Below are 21,397 nucleotides of genomic sequence, written 5' to 3' on the forward strand. Positions count from 1 at the left end.
GTTTACCTGATTAGAGCCCTAAACTGCTCCTGTACCAGCTGTTTCTGGAATGTGTTGCAGGTCTGAACGATAGTGTTACATTCCTGTACATTTCTGTGTTGCGTGATTATTATTTATATATATTTTTTCTCGCTAGTCTCTTTCTTTCACTCTCTCTCTCTCCCTTTCTCTCTCTCTCCGTGCTCGCTTGCTCTCTACCTTTCTCCCGCTTCCACCTATACAGTGGCTCTGATTGGCTACCGCTGCCCAGCTGTTTGCCGTGCCCCCCTTGACGTCACCCAAGGTCTCCAATCCAGCCGCTGCCACCGTGGCATAAAAGTGGTGACAGGACGCTACTCTGGAAGCCCTGAATTTCTGTGTTGTGCTGTGTGTCAGTGTTTTTTTTGTGTGTCTACAGTGTGTTACAGTGTGTCTACTGTGTGTTACAATTTGGTATCTGTCCGTTATTTGTTCTCCATTTGTCTACCGTTGGTGTCATGCGCATCTGAGGTTGGAGAGTGGGTCAGGTAAGAATGTCGTGCGACATACATTGTGCACAAGTAGTTTGAATATCTCTGTATTAGACACACTAGGTAAGGGGCGTGCTCCACCCACTGTACTTTTTGTTTTCCCATCAGAGATCAGCGTAGGTTAGGTAGTGCGTAATAGACGCAAAGATTTCTTTTCAATAACTTCTGCATTTTTATTTTGGATAGATAGGGTAGAGATTGGGCCAAATAGATTGTTTTTGTTTTATTTATTCTTATTGTTTGGATGCCGCCCGCGTCTCAAATTCTCCAACTCTCCCATATCTGGTCAAACATCTTATGTCATTTGTTATCTGTGAAATTCAATGTCTCTTTGTAAGTATTTAATAATCTTTCTATATCAATTTTTTTTGGCATTCATTATTATCACTATTTTTGTAAATAAAATCACTTTATTGCATTTAGCTGGTCTTGGTTTTGTCCCTAATTTATTGATGTTGTGTGGTTGCTTATGCGTTTCACCCAAAATTTAATGTTACTCCTCTTCCCCTTTATTTAACATCTTTTAAATCGTAACAGATAGGAACGGATGGATATTTATAAATTAAATCAAGTAGAAAAGACGAAACATGAAAATATTTTGTGCTCACTTTGTCTGGAATGAAATACAAGTCACAGTAAATTTAGAAATCACTCATTTAATTTTTATTTGTGCTTTCATAGTGTCCCAACCCTTTCTGATTTGGGGTTGGAGAAAGATAGACGGATTGAACACTAGATTGAATGACTGCACAAAATGCTGGGTTGTTTCAATCCAATTTTGGGTCAAATATGGACAAACCCAACTGATGGGTTAAATAATATTTAACCCAATCATATTTGGTGGGTTAAAAATAAACATTACAAACAAAATCAGAATGACCAGACCCTTCTTGTTAGAATGTATTATTTTTAAAAATGTGACATAAATTCATCCTATTTGGCGTTTTAGATTCTTTTGAACACATGTAGCATCAACGCTTCTGTGTTCGTTCTTGCTGTCAATCGCGGGGAAAACGATCGATGAAAAGTTTATGATAAACCGCTGTGAGGGCGCAGATTTGCCCTCGGATTTTGATACAAACCTGATCATTGAGCTCAGATGACTTTATGACAAACACACAGCAGAATATAAAGACAGAACGTGTGGCCCGTATGCTGGATTCAGTGACCGCTGCACCGGTGCAACCCCTGTTGATCTGTGAAGGCTCGAGACTATGTGTGTGTGAAGTTTGTCAGATCTATGTGTGTGTGCGCGCGTGGGGTGAAAGCTCTCGGAAACTCGTTTATTCCCCGGCTGCAACTAAAAGAGTTCACCCCGAAACTAATATTATTCGGCCCTAGAGTAATAAGTAAACCTCCCTGCTATCTCTAACACAACAAAGAGACAGAGCAGGAAAGGCTTTCATATGTAATATTTTTTCCTGAGGCGATTTGAAGCAAAATACACAATGGCACTCAATCAAACACATCTACCATGATAAGGATAATGGTTACTTACAGAGTTATTAACGCACAGCAATACCACGTGAAGAAAGGACGGACTATGAAGGAATAATCAGTGTGAGGAGAGATCCATGAACAAGTCTGAACATGTTCTGCCCACGTGTGCGCGGCAATTACGTAATTTATCAGCTTAAAGATATCGCCCAATATTTAGACATCGGATCGATAACGATAATCTTAAAAATAGCATTTATCGGCAGATAACGATATGGCCTCCGATATATCGTGCATCCCTAAACCCAATCATATTTGGTGGGTTAAAAAAAAACGTTACAAACAAAATCAGAATGACCAGACAATTCTTGTTAGAGCAGCGCTGCTCAACCCTGTTCCTGGAGATCTAGCTTCCTGCATAGTTCAGCTCCTACCCTGACCAAACACACCTGAACCAATTAACTAGGACCTGAACAGCACTTGATCATTACAGGCAGGTGTGTTTGATATGGGTTGCAACTGAAATCTGCAGGAAGGTCGATCTCCAGGAACAGGGTTGACCCCCCCCTGTGAGCATACAGCTTCATGTCATTTCAAATCTGGGCTTTTGCAATGCTGCTCCTCTGGCTGCGCTGTCATCATCCTGTTGGGCTGATTTTTAATAGCATTTAACTGGGTTGTGTTATGCATCACTTGGCAACCCTGACCACTGTAAAGTAAGTGAACACCACAGAGTGTGTTTGGCTAAAAGACTCCTGTAAGTGTGAAACTAAACAGACTGGAAAGTTCCGTCGTGTTAATCCCTGGCCACCGTCAGTCTGCACAACACTGTGATGGGATTAAGGTCAGGGCAACACGCACACGCACACGCACACACACACACACACACACACACACACACACACACACACACGCAAACACACACGCATACACACAAACACACACGCGCACACACACGCATATATACACACATAAAAAAACACACAAAAACACATACATGCATATATACACGCACAATAGAGTTTGTAAAGTAATATTTTCTGTCTTTTAGCGAATGTGTTGGGAGACCCGCTGTAGCTTCATTTGCCATATTAGCAGTTATACAGTACACTACCTTACAAAAGTCTCGTCGGCGACCCCAGTTGTAAGAGCAACGAATAATAACTTGACTTCTAGTTGATCATATGAAAACCGGCAGAAGGAATGAATCTGTTGATCTGCATCCAGATCATCACAAATACTGCAGAAGACCTACTGGAACCAGCATGGACCCAAGAGTTTCACAGATATCAGTCAAGTTTGCTGAAGGAATAATCATGGTTTGGGGTTACATTCAGTATGGAGAGATCTGCAGAGTGGATGATCAACATCAACAGCCTGAGGTGTCAAGACATTTGTGCTGCCCATTACATTACAAACCACAGGAGAGGGACAATTCTCCAGCAGGATAGCGCTCCTGCTCATACTTCAGCCTCCACATCAAAGCTCCTGAAAGCAAAGAAGGTCAAGCTGCTCCAGGATTGGCCAGCCCAGTCACCAGATATGAACAATATTGAGCATGTCTGGAGTAAGATGGAGGCGTTGAAGATGAACACAAAGACTCTTGATGAACTCTGGGAGTCTTGCTGAATGCTTTCTTTGCCGTTCCAGATGACTTTATTAATCAGTGATTTGAGTCATGTCAGAGATGTATGGATGCAGTCCTCCAAGCTCATGATGGAGTCAGACACAATATTCATTCTGTCTCCACTGCAGCAGGACTTTATCTTCTATACTGGACATTATTTCTGTTCAGTGATGAGACTTTACTCTAAGCAGAGTCAGATCTTACTCTCCTAATGAAATCAGTCAACATCAAGGCATGATCAGATTTTATTGTGCTCAAATAAGCAAAATCTAGAGGCCTTTACCTTTCATAGAAGACACTTCTGATCAAAGTCAAAAAAATTCAAAGTCAGCTTTATTGTCAATTCAGCCACATGTACAGGACATATAGGGAATCGAAAGTACGTTACTCTCAGACCCTAGGTGCTTAACAAATAATGTTAATACAAAAAGTACAATTTTAAGAAAGAATTTACAACAAATACAATTAAACATATAATTTAATCTAAATATATACCTAAAATGTAGTCTAAAGAATAAAAAAGAAAGAATAAAAGAATAAAAATGTCAACTCCTATAGTCTAAAAATCAGACCAAACTCTACACTAAGTAAAACAGTTCAGTAAGTAGCGTCTCGCCCTGATCATGAGCTTGTTTCTACTGTAGGTTTGATTAAATTTGCTGATCAATCTGTCAGACTCATTTATTCATCCATTCATTCATTTTCTTGTCGGCTTAGTCCCTTCATTAATCCGGGGTCGCCACAGCAGAATGAACCACCAGCTTATCCAGCAAGTTTTTACGCAGCGAATGCCATTCCAGCTGCAACCCATCTCTGGGAAACATCCACACACACATTCACACATACACTCATACACTACGGACAATTTAGCCAACCCAATTCACCTGTACCACCTGTTTTTGGACTGTGGGGGAAACCGAAGCACCCGGAGGAAACCCACGCGAAGACAGGGAGAACATGCAAACTCCACACAGAAACGCCAACTGAAAGTTCGAACCAGCGACCTTCTTGCTGTGAGGCGACAGCACTACCTACTGCGCCACTCCCTCGCCCCAGACTCATCATTACTTTACTAATGTGTGACTATTTACAAACTCTGAAGTACAGCTGACCTGCTAAAACTGCTGACAGACATTATAGCTCTAGATACGGTGCTCAGGTGATGCTGACAATAATTCATGAAGTAAAAAACAGCGCTTGATGACTCAAATTTTACAGGAGGGTAAATAATCTTGCATTTAACTCACACACAATTAAACGAGCAAATAAATAGACTAAAAAACAAACTGCTGACAGCACAAAAAGCCTGAGAAACAAAAGAAGTGTGCGCTGATATGTTGCACACGTCAGTAAACTAAGAGCACTTTAAAGTCCAGAGCGGCCAAATAAAACATTTAATCACACAGACTCTCCGGTTTCACTGGGAAATCAAGCCGTATTAACTGCTGATCCCAGTCAAACGGCCACTGAATGAAACTGAACTGGATCTAATAGCAGTTTGACAATGATTAATCATGCACAATGTGCCACTCATGACATCTGCTGTGTAACTGTACAATATATTACAATCTGAGACGGAAAGTACAAGGAGACTTCTTTAAAACTATAAATAAACTCATATATAGTTTGCATTATATAAATGTGTGGATACATTTATTATATTTATTATTATTATTAAAGAGCCCATATTATGGGTTTTTGAAAATTCCCCTCCATGTAGTGTGTAACACAGCTCTAAGTGAAGTGAAGTATCCAGCTAAGGCTTAAATCTGTTAGTGTACAGTGTTTAAAACGGTTGATTCATCTATAAAAGAGTCGACTCATAGTGCTTCAAACGAGTCGCCTTGATACCGAGTCATTAGGTGTTTCGCCATGACGTACGAACGAAACCAAGTTATTCATGTGCACGCGCAAACCCGGGAGATTTCAAACCTGAGGCCCCGCCCTCTGACGCAGAAACCCAGACACACACACAAACACACACACACACAAACACACACACAAACATGCCGGTCGATTGAAGTCACACTGCAGATGGATATATTGAGTCTCCACCCAAAGATGAAACCTCAGCATTATTGCCAAGCAGTTGGAAACTTCTGGAAACTTCTGGAAACTACATGCTACAAAGAATACTTCATCAGCAATTGTTAAAGGAAGGATCAGTAAAGAGTAACTTACTGCTGGACGTCAGGATGAGTTTCCATTTCTCAAGTGTAAGTACGTGCGGTTAAAGTTGTTGCCTCGTTGACTCTAGCTTGCAAATGTATTTAGTTGTGATTTGTTACTTGTAACCGAGTGTACTGTATCCGGTTAACTGGCTATATTCTCTTATCGCGTGCAAAGTCTCGTTAAAAACGCGACGCGTGCTGCTTTGTTTATGGAGCTCCGTGGTAGAGTTCTGCATTCCCGCGGCTGTCCCCGCGCCAAATTTCTGCGGCGCGGGAATAAATTTCCGAATAAATCGCGGGAGCGGTCGGTAACGGGTTTAATTTGGGACGGGAGCGGGCTGTCTAGCAATATCACGGATATTGCTATGCGAATGAGAAAGAGAGAGTCTGCTTGGTGCTTGTGTGTGTGTGTGTTAGTGCGCACGCGCGCGTATATGAGAGAGAGAGAGAGAGAGAGAGAGAGAGAGAGAGAGAGAGAGAGAGAGAGAGAGAGAGAGAGAGAGAGAGAGAGAGAGAGAGAGAGAGAGAGAGAGAGAGAGAGAGAGAGAGAGAGAGAGAGAGAGAGAGAGAGAGAGCGAGAGAGAGTGAACTTTGTGTGCTTGGTGCTGTGTGTGTGTGTTTATACAGACATCTTGGCTGTCTGGACTGTATAGCTGGGTGACTTTTGGTTGTGTTCTCCCCCGCTCTAGCGCGATCGGGCGCGGCGGGCAGAAAACGGAGCGGGTTCTCAGGCTAAAACCTGGCGGATGCGGGCGGAATCGGGAGCGTTGTCGTCCGGAGGTGTGTGTGTTTGTTTTTGTGTGTGTGTGGCAGCTAAAATCCACGCCTACACTATCGAGCGTGTATGAACTGTGATTACTTTTTATATTGCTGATTAGCTATTGGCCATTTCACTCTCTGACTGAAGACAGTCGACCAATCGCAACAGGCTGTCATTGGTCCAATCAGCGCAGATTAGCTTCGCGCTAAGGAGGGGTTTGGGAACAAATGAATCACTGGACGATTCATACAGGAGTCGCTGGCATAATTAGGTCAAAATAAATGCAGATTATAAGACCATAAAAGTGTTTTTTGACCTTGCATGCATATTAAACTGTTGTTGGAGACCCTTACAACCAAGATATGACCCTATTTCATGTATAATATGGGCTCTTTAATATGGGTTGCTGTGTGTAGAACTGCAAAAAACTAATTAAGGGGGTCTGAATAATTTCCATACCCACTGTATAGTTAAACTCTAAATTATTCTCCCTCCTGTGAATTATTTTCTCTTTTCTATAAAAATATTTCCCAAATGATGTTGAACAGATTCAGGATTTTTTCACAGTATTTCCGATAATATTTTTTCTTATAAAGAAAGTCTTATTTGTTTTATTTCAGCTTGAATAAATGCAGTTTTCAATTTTTAAAAAGCATTTTAAGGTCAACATTACTGGCCCCCTTTAGCAATACTTGTTTGTGATCTCTCAACTGTATTCTCTAATATTTCTTTCCTAATGCACTGAGCTGTGATTCACATTCATTTACAGCTCCATCTACAGTATTCTCTTCAGACGAACATTCCAGATGAAACTTAAACGAAGCAGCACAGAGTCTCCTCCACTATAAAAGTGCAGCATCTGAGCCTGAACATCGTCCTCTGGGATGTAGTGTGTGAAAAACACATCTTTCATGTCATCCGAGAAGATGAGAGCAGTGCTTTCTACATCAGGATTGAACGAGTGTCTGGGGATTGAGCAGAACGGGTCGCAGATCTCTGGCTGTGTCTGTGTTCTCATGTCGGAGACGCTGATCTGAGGAGAAACTCAACGGCTTACGGCAGAGGAGACGCTAAATAAAGCTCCAGCCTTCAGCCCCTGTTCTTACGCAACTACTGTTTACAATCTCAGACACACACACACATACACACACGCACGCACGAGTCACGCTTCTGCCCTGCGTGTTTGACATGATGATGCCTCAGTTTAACAGATCTCAAATAATCAGTTGTTTCATTCATTCGTTTTCCTTCGGCTTAGTCTCTGATTTGTCAGAGGTCGCCACAACAGAATGAACCACCAACTATTCCAGCATATGTTTTACACACACTTCCAGCTGCAACCCAGTACTGGGAAACACCCATACACACTCATTCTCTCTCACACACACACACACACACACACACACACACACACACACTACGGCCAATTTAGTTCATCAATTAACCTATAGCAAAAGTGTTGGGATGGTGGGGGATTATTTGGAAAGGGACTTGTGCTTGCATACAACGTATGTCTTGGAAAAAAGTGAATGGAAAAAAATATAAACAGTATTTCCTATAATATTATTTGTCTTATTTGTTTTATTTCGGCTAGAATAAAATAGGTTTTAAATATTTGAATGCCATTTTAAGGTCAATATTATTAGCCCCCTTAAGCAATTTTTGTTTTGAATCGTCTACAGAACAAACCACTGTGAAGGCTGATTTATACTTGTGCGTCAAGCGCCGACGTATTCTACGGCGCTGACGCATAGCCCTTTGCCGTGGTCGTCGGTGTCACTGACGTGCACCTCACAAAAAATGTAACTACACGTCGCAACGACGCGTAGTGCAAGCTCTGTGATTGGTCGGCTTGGTAGCGCTGACGAGTCTGGGTGGGACCAAGAGCCGCGCGAGCAGCGCTAGCCCGAAGGAGCGATTGTTTACAAGTGTGGAGTCCCGTGAAGGAGCTCAGGATGGAACGTTTTGTTCTGTGTTTACCTCATAGTTAAAGTTGTTGCACGTCCGCCGGTTCCTGCCTCAAAATGAGCGAGTTTGACCACTTGTACATCCCGGAAGTGTTCAGGAAAAGCAAAACAAGCGAAGAAACTCGACACAGAGAAACATTAACACCTCACTGCCAACTAGCGTTTCAGAAGTGTAATGCAGACCAACAGAGACAGCGCGCAGAAGTATAAATGCACAGCTACGCACGTTACATGCGCCGTGGATTACACCGGTCACTTGACGCAGAAGTATAAACCAGGCTTTATAGGTCGTTTTCAATCGCATGGTTCTGCTGACATGGAAAATTCAGATGGATGGCAGGAAGTTAAAAACTGAATGGGGGACACAGAGGAAAGTCTACGTTTTTGTGATTTATACCACATTTTAAAGGAGATATATGTTGTAAATAACACATATGTTGGACATGATCCCTATGTCATGAAGAGGGCCGAGTATTCTACTGAACTAAAATATATTTGCCTGTCATTGAGGCGGCAGACACTGTAAGCTATCATATGAAAACACACAACAGTGTTTTAAAGCAGTGGTCCCCAACCCCTGGCCCCCGGTCAAGAATTACAAGAATTCTTGCACAAGAATTAAACTATCTTTAAGTTGGCAGATAAAGTAGCTGCATTTAAAGCCAAACTGGATTTGTGGGGATGGTGCGTGAACAGAGTCAAATTGGACGTGTTTCAAACATTAGCTGGGATTTTGTGTGAGACTGATTCTGCGCCCTCACTCACCAAGCTGGTGCATGATCACCAGCCTTCGCTGTTAAAGGAGTTTGAGCGCTACTTCCCAATCTCAAAGGACCCACAAACGGCCAAGGAATGGATACTTGACCCATTTGTCAACAAACCAGCTGAATCCAGCATGTCCGTGCAAGAAGACCAACTGCTGGAGATCGCAAATGACGGCGGCCTTAAAACAGTGTTCGAGACAACAACTCTGCCGGTGGATAAAAGTCATGGCAGAATACCCAGAGCTCGCTAACACAGCGCTGAAAACCCTGTTGCTATTTCCAACATCCTATCTGTGTGAAGCGGGGTTTTCTGCAGTGACAGCCACCAAAACAAGGCAAAGGAGTAGACTGGACACAAGCAACACACTTGACTTTGGGTGTCAATAGCCCCTTTCACACAGCGATACCGGTAAATATATGTAAAATGTTCAGAACGACTTTACCGGTAAATTAAAAAAAGCGCTGTTCACACAGGCGAGGACGTTACGGAATTTTTCCGGAAAAGACCGTTCACTCATCCATTCCAAAATACACGCAAAGCTTGAAAGTAAACAAACAACGGCTTATCATAAGCATCTTATCGATAATTATTTACACGGTTGGCATTAAGATGAACATATAAACGTTATCTGACTAATTTCTAGCAGCTGAATGTGTCTGGAAAAATATTTAAAGGCTTTTATTCTCATAAACCGCGCGGACGTGAATGCGTCTGACTGTTCTGATTGGCTAAAGCAGACGTCTCACGTCAGCAGACGTCTAGAAGTGCACGCGCGCTTTAGCTCTTCCTTCTGCCACTACCCACAGATGGGACCATGCAAAGAAACAAGCTCAGGGCTCCCATTGATTTAGCGTCACGGACAGTTTTTGATGTTATAATATGTTATATTGTTGGAGCAATGTGTTAAAAGTTATTACTTCCTAATGTTATAATAGCATTGTAATGTTGGAGCAATGTGCTAATAATGCTCCACATGAGTACACAGTGGATTCACGTTTATTATTATTATTATTATTATTATTTTAACCCCTCGATCCTCAGTAAAAATGTCAAGCGTTCACCGGTCCGCAGTTTGAAAAAGGTTGGGGACCACTGTTTTAAAGCATACTATAGATCAGTGGTTCTCAAACTGGGGGTCGCAACCTCTGCGGGGGTCGCAAAATAATTTTAAGGGGTCGTGAGAGTGGTATGTTATTTATATTCTCCTGGAAGTTGTGGGGGTGTATCTGATTTTATATAACATATTAACATATTTAAACATAGATAGGGCTGTGCAGGGGCACAGCTAGCTGGTACGGGCCCTATGAAAGCATTTTCACTGGAAGATTGGGTGGGGGGGGGGGGGTTGTTGCAGAAGAAAGTAAAACCTGGTGTGGTGGGCGGGGTGGGGGTGCTGTTCGAAAGCTAAGCGGGGGTCAGATTGTGGACGAAAGGTAAGACGGGAAGGGAGATGGTGTCGTAGACGAATACTGGTTTTGTGGACGAAATTGAAGAGCCATGGAAGGGATGGGGGGTTGTTGGGTGTAGTTGACAAAAGTGAAGAGAGAGGTTCTGATGTGTCCCTAATAGTACCTCTAGGGGCCCCAAAACAACATGGGCCCTTAGAATCTTCCTAATTTCCCCCCCGCTAGCGGCGCTCCTGGGCCTATGTATAATCTTTATTGGTGCTGTCAAATGAATTATCGCCTTCAAAAAAGCTTGTACACATGGATGTATTGAAAAAATTTTTATTACATGCTGCCTTTACTTTCATTTTTCAGCCGTTGTCTTCAACTTTCTCCCCTTTATGAGCAAAAACTTTTAGAACTCTATAAAAGCTCATTTTATCTCTATAGAGCATTTCTCATCTTAGCAGATTTAACCAGTTGTACTTCGCATGACGTCATCGACTTTCACTTTAAGATTTAAAGGGCCAGCATTGCACCTGACCCCCGTAAGTGGTTTCATTTGAAAGTGTAGAATCTATATTTTATCAACAAATGTGCCACTTTGGTTTTTATACTACTGTACAGAAGTTATTTACACTTAAATACACAGTATTTTGGATACCCGAGCTGGGTATTTTACATTGGTTTATTTTCATATTTTTCATATGACACATGTACAAGTTATAGCTCAAATGAAAGCTCTTGCCGGTGCTCATACAGTTCTAGCATTCTTTTTACTGAATTATATTCACATATCAAGCAGTTGCCGAATGAATCGCGGTGTTTCCATGGCGCAGAAGTGAAAACAATACATTTATGATCAATAAGCAGCCCCAGATAGCACAGACAGCCGTCATCTCTTACCTTATGCTGTGCACTTCAGGGCCGTTTCTCCTCTGTTTTTGAGGTGATGTGCATAAATAACCCTTTTATATGTCTGACGTGCTCCAAACACAGTAAATTATGTTTGATCAAATAAAAGAATAGTGAAATATGAAAACAATCATCGCTCCCTGTGGCTTGTACAGCACCGCTCATCAGTTGGAATACAATAACTTTTGCATAGATTATGGTGGAGACATTTTTTCTTTTTTCCTATGATTACAGACATGTGCAGGAACCACCAAAATTAATTACAGCACGCTAGACCACACACAACCTAAAAGTACACTTTCAACGTGTACAGTAGGCAAAAAAAGTGGAAATCCCAAAATAACAGCAGAGTTACAATTATAAACAACATAAAACAGAAACATTTTGATGTTCTGTCAGTGATTTCTATGTGGAAGAATCACTTCCTGCCCACCATCTGAATTTCATGTGTCATCAACGACATCATGTGAAAACAACCTATGCAAGGGCTAACCATAATTACCATAACCTGCCTAGTTAACCTAGTTAAGCCTTTAAAAGTCACTTTAAGCTGAATACTAGTGTCTTGAAGAATATCTAGTCTAATATTATTTACTGTCATCATGGCAAAGATAAAATAAATCAGTTATTAGAGATGAGTTAGACAGAAATGTGTTAAAAAAAAACTTCTCTCCGTTAAACAGAAATTGGGGAAATATATATACAGGAGGGCTTCACCTGTACATGCACATGAGGTTTTCTGCACGTGCTGATCCTGCATCCACACAGGTACCTGCTGTCCTGTCCCACATCAATCATCATCATCATCATCATCTCCTGAAAAACTGGCACATCACAGCTTAGCCTCCGATCTCTTAAAACAAGCAATCTGACAAATTACACTGTCATTCAGGTCAGCGCCGATCTGGTCTTTGTTTTGGAAAACCATTTCACGCATCACCATGTAAATCCAGCCTGCACACTGCACTCATACTCACTCTGAAAATACACAACACTAATAACACACCAGTAGAATAAGTTCAGCCAAAAATGACAATGCTATCATTGAAGGTGCAGTAAGTAATTTTGTCCACTAGAGGGAGTGCATTCACAACAAACAAAAGCATATGCTGCATCCCAATTCGCACACTTCATTCATTCATTTTCATTCATTTCATTTATTCATCAGGGGTCGCCACAGTGTAATGAACTGCCTACTTATCCAGCATAAGTTTTACACAGTGGACGCCCTTCCAGCAGCAACCCAGTGAAACACCCATACACGCTCACTCATTCACACACACACTCATACATTACAGCCAGTTTAGTTCATCAATTCCCCTATAGCACATGTGTTTGGACTGTGGGGGAAACCGAAGCACCCAGAGGAAACCCACACCAACACGGGGAGAACATACAAACTTCACATAGAAACGCCAACTGACCCAGCCGGGACTCGAACTAATGACCTTCTTGCTGTGGGACAACAGTGCTAACCACTGAGCCACCATGTCGCCCCAATTCGCATACTCACCTTTATTAATCAGGGGTCGCCACAGCGGAATGAACCGGCAACTTAATTTTAATTTAATTTTGTACAAAATAAATTTAGCAGCGGATGCCCGTATAATGTTGAAAAGAGTATGCCAAAGGTTCCCGGATGGTTTACTATTGCCTGTAGAAATGTGAAAAGTAGAAGCGTCTGTACTTTAACCGCTGATATTGCCCACAATACATTGTGTGTTGAATGTAAATTCGATTGAAAGCTGAAGAAAGCTGGAAAACTCTCTGGGAATAAAAATTTTCCCACTGTTCGGAACACACGTGACCCATAAATTAATAATTTATTTTTTTAACTTATTGACCTTATTTTGCGATTGTTTTAGAACTTTTGATCAAATCGCCTATGGGAGAAATGACTAGGAATGATAAACAGCAGAAAACGGTCAAACTACTCGCTCTACAAACAAATGTTTGCCTGACTATACAAAGCAGAATAATATAATAAGAAAATGTCAGTTTGCAACATCAAACATCATAACGAGCTGTTTGTAACATCTAAAAATGAATAGAAGTGAACAAGACCGGAAGTCTCAAGCCAAAAAGATTCAAATAGCTGCTCGTATGCGATGAATAAGGTGAATAGATTAATCTTAAATTTGTAACGATCTCAGAGAGAACGCCTCCCGCGTCATTCAAATCAAATGTATGAAAGCATTTAGGCTTTCCTGTAAAATACAATGACGAAAGAAGTTGTGGTGGGTTATTTGGGATGTTGTGGGTTTCTAAGGTTATTAAAAGTGTTTTCTGTCACTACTTGTTTAGACTGCATTAATGCGTTCAGTGTAGAGCTGCACAATTAATCATTAAAAGATCAGGATCTCAACACCCACGCAACATAAATTATAAATAATGGTGATCTGCATGTGTTTATTAATCCTTCGAATCGCTGCTCTCTGTTTGAACAATGCAAAAAGCAAGAAAGTCTTTAGTCTTTATAGTTGGTTTTGAATTTACAAACAGTCAAATATCACAGAAGTGCTGTGATAATCACCATCATATGCATTTCACTTGACATTTAAAAATAAAAGTTGTGGGCAGCAATTACATTATTTAACCAATAGGTGGCAACAACCAGACATCAAAAATATGCCACTGAATAATTCTTCAAAAATGATCATCTAGCAATGAAACATGAAGATTTAGGAGTAAATAACTGAATCATTTATTGAAAAAAATGAGACTAAATAAGTGTTTTACAAATCAAGTTAGATTTCTACAGTTCGCATTATCAGCAACCGTAGGAGTAACAGTGAATTTTTCACAGTACTGAATGTTTTACCATTTATTTTTATTCAGAAAACAATTATCATAAAAGTCGATGGTTACAGGTTTCCAGCGTTCCTCAAAGTATCTTCTATTATTTAAACCAGGGGTGTCCTGCAGGTTTTAGCTCCAACCCTAATCAAACACACCTGAACAAGCTAATCAAGCTCTTACTAGGTATACTTGAACCACTCAGGCAGGTGTGTTGAGGCAAGCTGGAGCTAAACCCTGCAGGGCTCCGGACCTCCAGGAAAGAGATTGGTGACCCCTGCTATAGACTGTAAAACTGCAGGTTAATATCTTTAATATCCTTGCTTCAAATATCAAAATAGCGTATTGTGGTCTTCTGAGTTACAGATGCTGGCATCCTTATTTTACTTTACTTATTATTTATTGCATCAGATATATTGTCTAATGAAAGCCAGCGCCAATGTTTCATTGCTCCACATTATTATTGTCGTTTTTATAAAATGGGCAAAGTAAACATTCATGAAACCCACGCCAACACAGGGAGAACATGCAAACTCCACACAACAACACTAGTTTCTTACACATCACATCCAAAGCCTCTGTAGTGTTTTGATGTGATTATGACGGAAATAACTCCAATCATTTAGCGTGGTGATATGGAGCGATAATGCGCTCAAAACCTGCCGGAACTACTTGAGCTATGCGTTTACATGAGGGGTCACCAAACTTGTTCCTGGAGGGCCGGTGTCCTGCAGATTTAAGCTCCAACCCTAACTAAACACACCTGAACAAGCTAATCAAGCTCTTACTAAGTATACTTGAAACACCCAGGCTGGTGTGTTGAGGCAAGTTGGAGCTAAACTCTGCAGGGCACCGGACCTCCAGGAACGAGATTGGTGACCCCTGATCTAAACTATCACTTTAAAGAGACAGTTCATTCAAAAATATGAAAATTCTGCCATCATTTACTCTCTCTTTACTTGTTACAAACCTTCATGAGTTTATTCTTCTGCTAAACGCTAAAGAACATGAAAACCTGTAACCATTGAATTCCATTAAATGAAATCAAATATGAAAGTAAATGGTTACAGGTTTCTTCAAAGGATCCTCTTTAATGTTCATTACATAAAAAAGAAACTCAATAGGGCTCTATTTTGATGGTCCATGCGCAGGGCGCAAACGCTTTCAGGGCGTGTCAGAACGCATTTTTGCTAATTTATGGCGCCAAGGTGCATGGTCTAAAAGGGTTGAGTTTATTTTCTTAATGAGTTATGGGTGTGTTTTGAGAATAAACCAATCAGAGTCTCATCTCCCATTCCCTTTAAGAGTCAGCTGCGTCGCGCCAAGAGCGCATTCGCTATTTACAGGACGCAAAGTAAGTCTAAGTGGAAATACTGAGCATTTCACAAGCAAACAGTTCACAGTGTTTTAACAGAAAACTGTTAAACAGAGCATCTACTGCGTGAGAATGAGAGATAATGGATCACTTTCACTTTCGCTCTTAGATAGAGAAACCTTTAAGCACAGACATCAATTAGTCTATAAATAAATACTTTTGTTTGTTAAGCGCAAATATTCGTTTCAAAACTATTTCTAAATTCAGCTCTAATTTCCAGCAAACGAATAAATGAACAATAATGACCAAGTGTGCTCAAAAACCTGAGTTATATCCTAAAACACATGCTGTGCCCCCCATATGGTCTAAAACCTGACAGGTGGGAAAAATCTAAGCTTGTTTTTAATAAAACAAATATAAATATGGCTATAATAAATAATACTGCTAATAATAATAACATTATACAAAAGCAAATAGTTATGAATGAACTGAAAAAGCCTCCCGAGATGAAGAAGACATAAAAGCAGTGATTTTTCATACTTATGTAGGCTAGAAAATAATATGTTTTGTAATATTTTAATCCTTTATATTTATATCCTATATCGATTTTTATTATATCCTATATATATCCTTAATATTTAAATTTTCATATGTAAAGATATTTGCCTATTGCTCTCTTGTGTGTATTAAGCAGTGTGTAAGCGAGGCGCAACTCTGCGCTGGAGTTTAGACCGGCTTTGTTTTGGTCTAATGAAAAATCTATTATAGTTTCTCATAATAGCAACGCAGCATTGGTCCGCCTCAGAACACCTTCCTTTTTAGACCAGAACGCCTATGGGCGCACAAATGAGCGCTAATGCATTTGCTATTTAAACAGCGTAGCGCAACGCCTCAAAATCACTCTTGCGCCAAGCAGAAACTACCAAAAGACTACTGCGCTGCGCCTTTCGCCACACTGCGCCGGGTGTATGATAGGGCCCAGAAATGTTTGAAACAAATAAATGATGACAGAATCTTAATTTCCTGGTGAACTGGCCCTTTAAGAGAGATGAAGTCATAAATCAAACATACCTTTGATATTTCCCTGTGGTCTCATAGAAATGCTGGATGAGTCGGTGTGTGGAGTCAGTGTGTGTCTGGCATGCTGAGTGTCCCCGCAGCGAAGATGAAGCTGTAATAATCAGCTTATCTACTCCACGTTTCTGTGATCTCCACAGCTGGAGGAGTGTGTGTGTGTGTGTGTCTCCATTAGACTCAGCCGTTTAGTTGCGTAACGCCTTATGTAAAAGCAGAGCTCAAGACGCCAAAGACACTCCATATTCTACGCTTTTTTGTATTACTATGCATTTTTCCAGATCCAAGAGGACAACACTATACACTACATGACAAAAGTCTTGCCGTCTATCCAAGATTTAGGAACAGCAAATAATAGGTTGACTTCTAGTTGATCATTTGGTATCAGAAGTGTCTTCTATGAAAGGTAAAGGCCTCTAGATTTTGCTTATTTGTGCACAATAAAATCTGATCATGCCTCGATTGTTGACTGATTTCATTAGGGCAGTAAAGTCTGACTCTGCTTAGACTAAAGTCTCATCACTGAACAGCAATAATGTCCAGTATAGAAGATAAAGTCCTGCTGCAGTGGAGACAGAATGAATATTGTGTCTGACTCCATCATGAGCTTGGAGGACTGCATCCATACATCTCTGACATGACTCAAATCACTGATTAATAAAGTCATCTGGAACGGCAGAGAAAGCGTTCCTGCAGGACTCCCAGAGTTCATCAAGACTCTTTGTGTTCATCTTCAACGCCTCCATCTTACTCCAGACATGCTCAATAATGTTCATGTCTGATGACTGGGCTGGCCAATCCTGGAGCAGCTTGACCTTCTCTGCTTTCAGGAGCTTTGCTGTGGAGGCTGAAGTATGAGCAGGAGCGCTATCCTGCTGGAGAATTGTCCCTCTCCTGTGGTTTGTAATGTAATGGGCAGCACAAATGTCTTGATACCTCAGACTGTTGATGTTGATCATCCACTCTGCAGATCTCTCCATACTGAATGTAACCCCAAACCATTATTATTCCTTCACCAAACTTGACTGATAATGTGGGTTCCAGTAGGTCTTCTGCAGTATTTGTGATGATCTGGATGCAGATCAACAGATGATTCATTCTTTCTGCCGGTTTTCATATGATCAACTAGAAGTCAAGTTATTGTTGCTCTTACAACTAGGATCAACAACAAGACCTTTGACAGGTAGTGTAATTCTGAAGGTAGTGTTTCCTAAAGATCAGATATCTAAATATCAGAGCAGGTAAGAACACGTCTGTCCTTCTGAAGAACAGCCCTCACTATAAAAACCACATTCTTAAAGGCCACCTATTACGTAAAAACACTTTAATAAGGGCTTTAAACACAGTTGTGAGGCTAAATGTGAAAACAATTGAGCAGAGATAATGACAAAGCAGATTTTCCTGTTTCTTAGATTGGAGGAATGGCAGAGGATCCCAAAATCCAGGGCCCGGTTTTTCAAAAGTAATCCACTAGGATTTTGGATAAGGGATTGGATCAAATCTTGAAAATGTTTTTTTCAAAAGAAAAAAACGGATTACCTAATCGGATTAGATCACGTAATCTAATCTTGGTTTTGGGTTTTTCAGACCTTTTTTGTAGGATCTGGATCACTTTGATCCAAAAAACCTGGATTAAACTGATCCCATCAGAAGGGTGGATTTAGCGTGGATTTCATGCCCGAAATGTAACGAAAACTTAAAAAATTAATTAAATAATGCTATTTATGGATCATACAGTATCTTACGAGATTTACTATTTATTCAAAAGGTTTTAATTTTATTTGTACATCCGTCAGGCTATAGTGAGTATAGGCTTTAACGTATTCAGCTTTTCAGTATAGGCCTACAACAAAGTAGAACGAGTTTGGCCTCATAAAATAATCCCCCAAACAGCTGTCAAAACTGACCAAAAACAATCAATTTTATTCTTTTACTAACTGATATATATATATTCATCACAATGAAAAATATTTTTCTTTTTAGAATATTTATTAGTGATGCATGCAATGATTACAGAATAACAAAAAAAAAAAATGCAAACAATGGCAATGCCTGATTTTTAAAATCTCTTTCAACAATTGCAAAAAGAGACTTAAAGCACAGCTTCGTCTGGCAGAGAAACAAGCTGCTCTCTCCACATCAGATGAGGAAGTCTGAACTTATTGTGGAGTTTTTGACATTCAGTCTTTTTTTTATTTACATCTATATTTGAAACTTATTATAAATATCCTCAATGTACAGTGTTGTAGGTCTCAGATGAGTGGACTGCTTAAAGAGGATGGGGTGGGCATTTTCTTGTTTTCATTATTTATTATTATTATTATTTTAATAATTATAAAATTTTCTTAGTTTTCATTTCAAATAAAAATAAAGATATATTGACCCCACGCTGGCTATTCTACTCTTTACATATCTATAGTTCTACATTGTGATGTCCTTTCCTGTTTGAGCACTGGTTATCCAGATTTAGTGATCCTGAAAAGTTCCTATCCGGATCAGATTGATCCAATCCGATGTTGCTTTGAAAAACTGGCTCAAAAAGTAAGCTGGATTACGTGATCACGGATCGAAAAAACAGGATTACTAAATCCGGATCAATTTTATTCGGATTAAACCTTTTGAAAAACCGGGCCCTGGTGCCTGTTGCCCGTCCAGAAAGCTGATGATAAAGATTTCTGAAGATGAACTGATCTGAGAGCAGCTATACCAGGGGTGTCAAACTCAATTCCTGGAGGGTCGAAGCTCTGCACAGTTTAGTTCCAACCCTGCTCCAACACACTTACCTGTAGGTTTCAAACAAGCCTGAAGGACTCAATTAGTTTGATCAGGTGTGTTTAATTAGGGTTGGAACTGAACTGTGCAGAGCTGCGGCCCTTTTGGAACTGAGTTTGACACCTGTAAGCTATACTATGGGTGTTCTGCTAGATCTGACACAGCAAACACACATGAAAACGCACTGACAGCAGCACAGAGTGTGTGTGCTTGAGTGTGTGTGTGTGTGTGTGTGTGTGAGACGCAGGGTAGATCAGATGTCAGCTCTCCTCACTGTAAACAGACACTACACAAACACACGACAGATCACATCTCATATAAAACAGAGCGGGACTGCTTTCGTATTATGAGATGGATTACCGTAATGAACCGATCATTATTTATTCATTATTTACTATTTTTAAAAATAACAAAAGCAGAGAGATTAGAGAGAAAGAAAGAACATAAAAAATGAAATACTAAACTATTCAATTTATTTAAAACTATTTAAAATAATTAAAAAACAATCATATTTTTACCATACACACACACACACACATATATATAAATATATACAAGGGTGACACGGTGGCGCAGTGGATAGATAGTACTGTAGATAGTCACCTCACAGCATGAAGGCCACTGGTTCAAGTCTCGGTTGGGTCAGTTGGCATTTCTGAGTGGAGTTTGCATGTTCTCCTCTGAGAATTGCATTTCTGAGGAGTTTGCGTGGGTTTCCTCTGGGTGCTCCGGTTTCCCTCACAAGTCCATAACATGCAGTTCAGGTGAACTGGGTAAGCTAAAAAATTGTCTGTAGTGTATGAGTGTGAATAAGTGTGTATGGATGTTTCCCAGTGTTGGGTTGCAGCTGGAAGGGCAATTACTGCGTAAAACATGTGCTGGATAAGTTTGGGGTTCATTCCCCCAGATTAATAAAGGGACTAAGCTGGGGGAAAAAAAAAAAAATATATATATATATATATATATATATATATATATATATATATATATATATATATATATATATATATATATATATATATATATATATATATATATATATATATATATTTTCATTCATTCTCTTTTCGGCTTAGTCCCTTCATTAATCTGGGGTCGCCACATCGGAATGAACCGCCAACTTATCCAGCACAGGTTTATATATATAATTTACCTTATAATAAATATATTCACACTACCAGTCAAAGTTTGGGGTCAGTTTTTTTTTCATGTTTTTTTTTATAGAAAGTTATTCTGTTCATCATTGTTCATTTATTAAATGTAAAAAATAAATTGTTAAATATTTATAAAAATTTTAAAGAATTGCTTTCTTATTGTATGTAGTTTAACTAAAAATAATTCATTCCAGTAATGATTGCTTTTATTACTATTACCATGAAAAAAAATAAAAAATAAAAAAATAAATAAATAAATAAATAAATATTTAGGATCATGTGATCATGAAAGACTGGAGTAATGAAGCTAAAAATTCATCTGTAAAATCACTGGAATAAATTATTAAATTAAATTATAAACTACTCTTGAACAGTTATTTTGTAGTGCAATAACATTTCCCAATTTTACTATTTGTACTGTATTTTTTATGAGATAAGCAGGAGAAGCTTATTTTAAAACATTTAAAAATCCTACTGACACCAAACTTGACCAGTAGTGTGTGTATGTATGTATGTATGTATGTATGTATGTATGTATGTTATGACTCTAGTTTAGTGTTAATTTCATGTTTCTAGGTATCTTGATTAACAAATCAAACAGACTGAAATTAAGTAAATATTAAGTAAACTTGTTTTATAGTTTAAAATGTTTTTAGTTTAAACCAGAGTAACATATTAAAGTAAGTTTGTTATTAAAAAGAACATTTGTCATGACAGTGTGTATACATACAGCATATAATTTATGCTATT

The 21,397-nt window shown here is 39.6% G+C and overlaps 2 protein-coding genes across 8 annotated transcripts in view; both read right to left on the reverse strand.

Annotated features, from left to right (window-relative positions):
• pip5k1cb (phosphatidylinositol-4-phosphate 5-kinase, type I, gamma b) overlaps positions 1-21,397 on the reverse strand; it is a 754,787-nt gene that overhangs the window by 726,657 nt on the left and 6,733 nt on the right. For 2 of the 7 annotated variants that reach the window (XR_015477327.1, XM_087238422.1), the window contains exon 1: positions 16,719-16,869. Coding sequence is in view for 2 of the 3 variants with exons in the window: in XM_087238422.1 (XP_087094548.1) it covers positions 16,719-16,743 (25 nt within the window). In the remaining variant the exon portion in view is untranslated. 7 annotated transcript variants of the gene reach the window in all.
• Positions 1-21,397, reverse strand: part of btbd2b (BTB domain containing 2b) — a 1,074,195-nt gene that overhangs the window by 84,557 nt on the left and 968,241 nt on the right. The window lies entirely within an intron of this gene.

This window comes from Danio rerio, chromosome 2, assembly GCF_052040795.2.
Source record: "Danio rerio strain M-AB ecotype USA chromosome 2, GRCz13ab, whole genome shotgun sequence".
Taxonomy (NCBI): domain Eukaryota; kingdom Metazoa; phylum Chordata; class Actinopteri; order Cypriniformes; family Danionidae; genus Danio; species Danio rerio.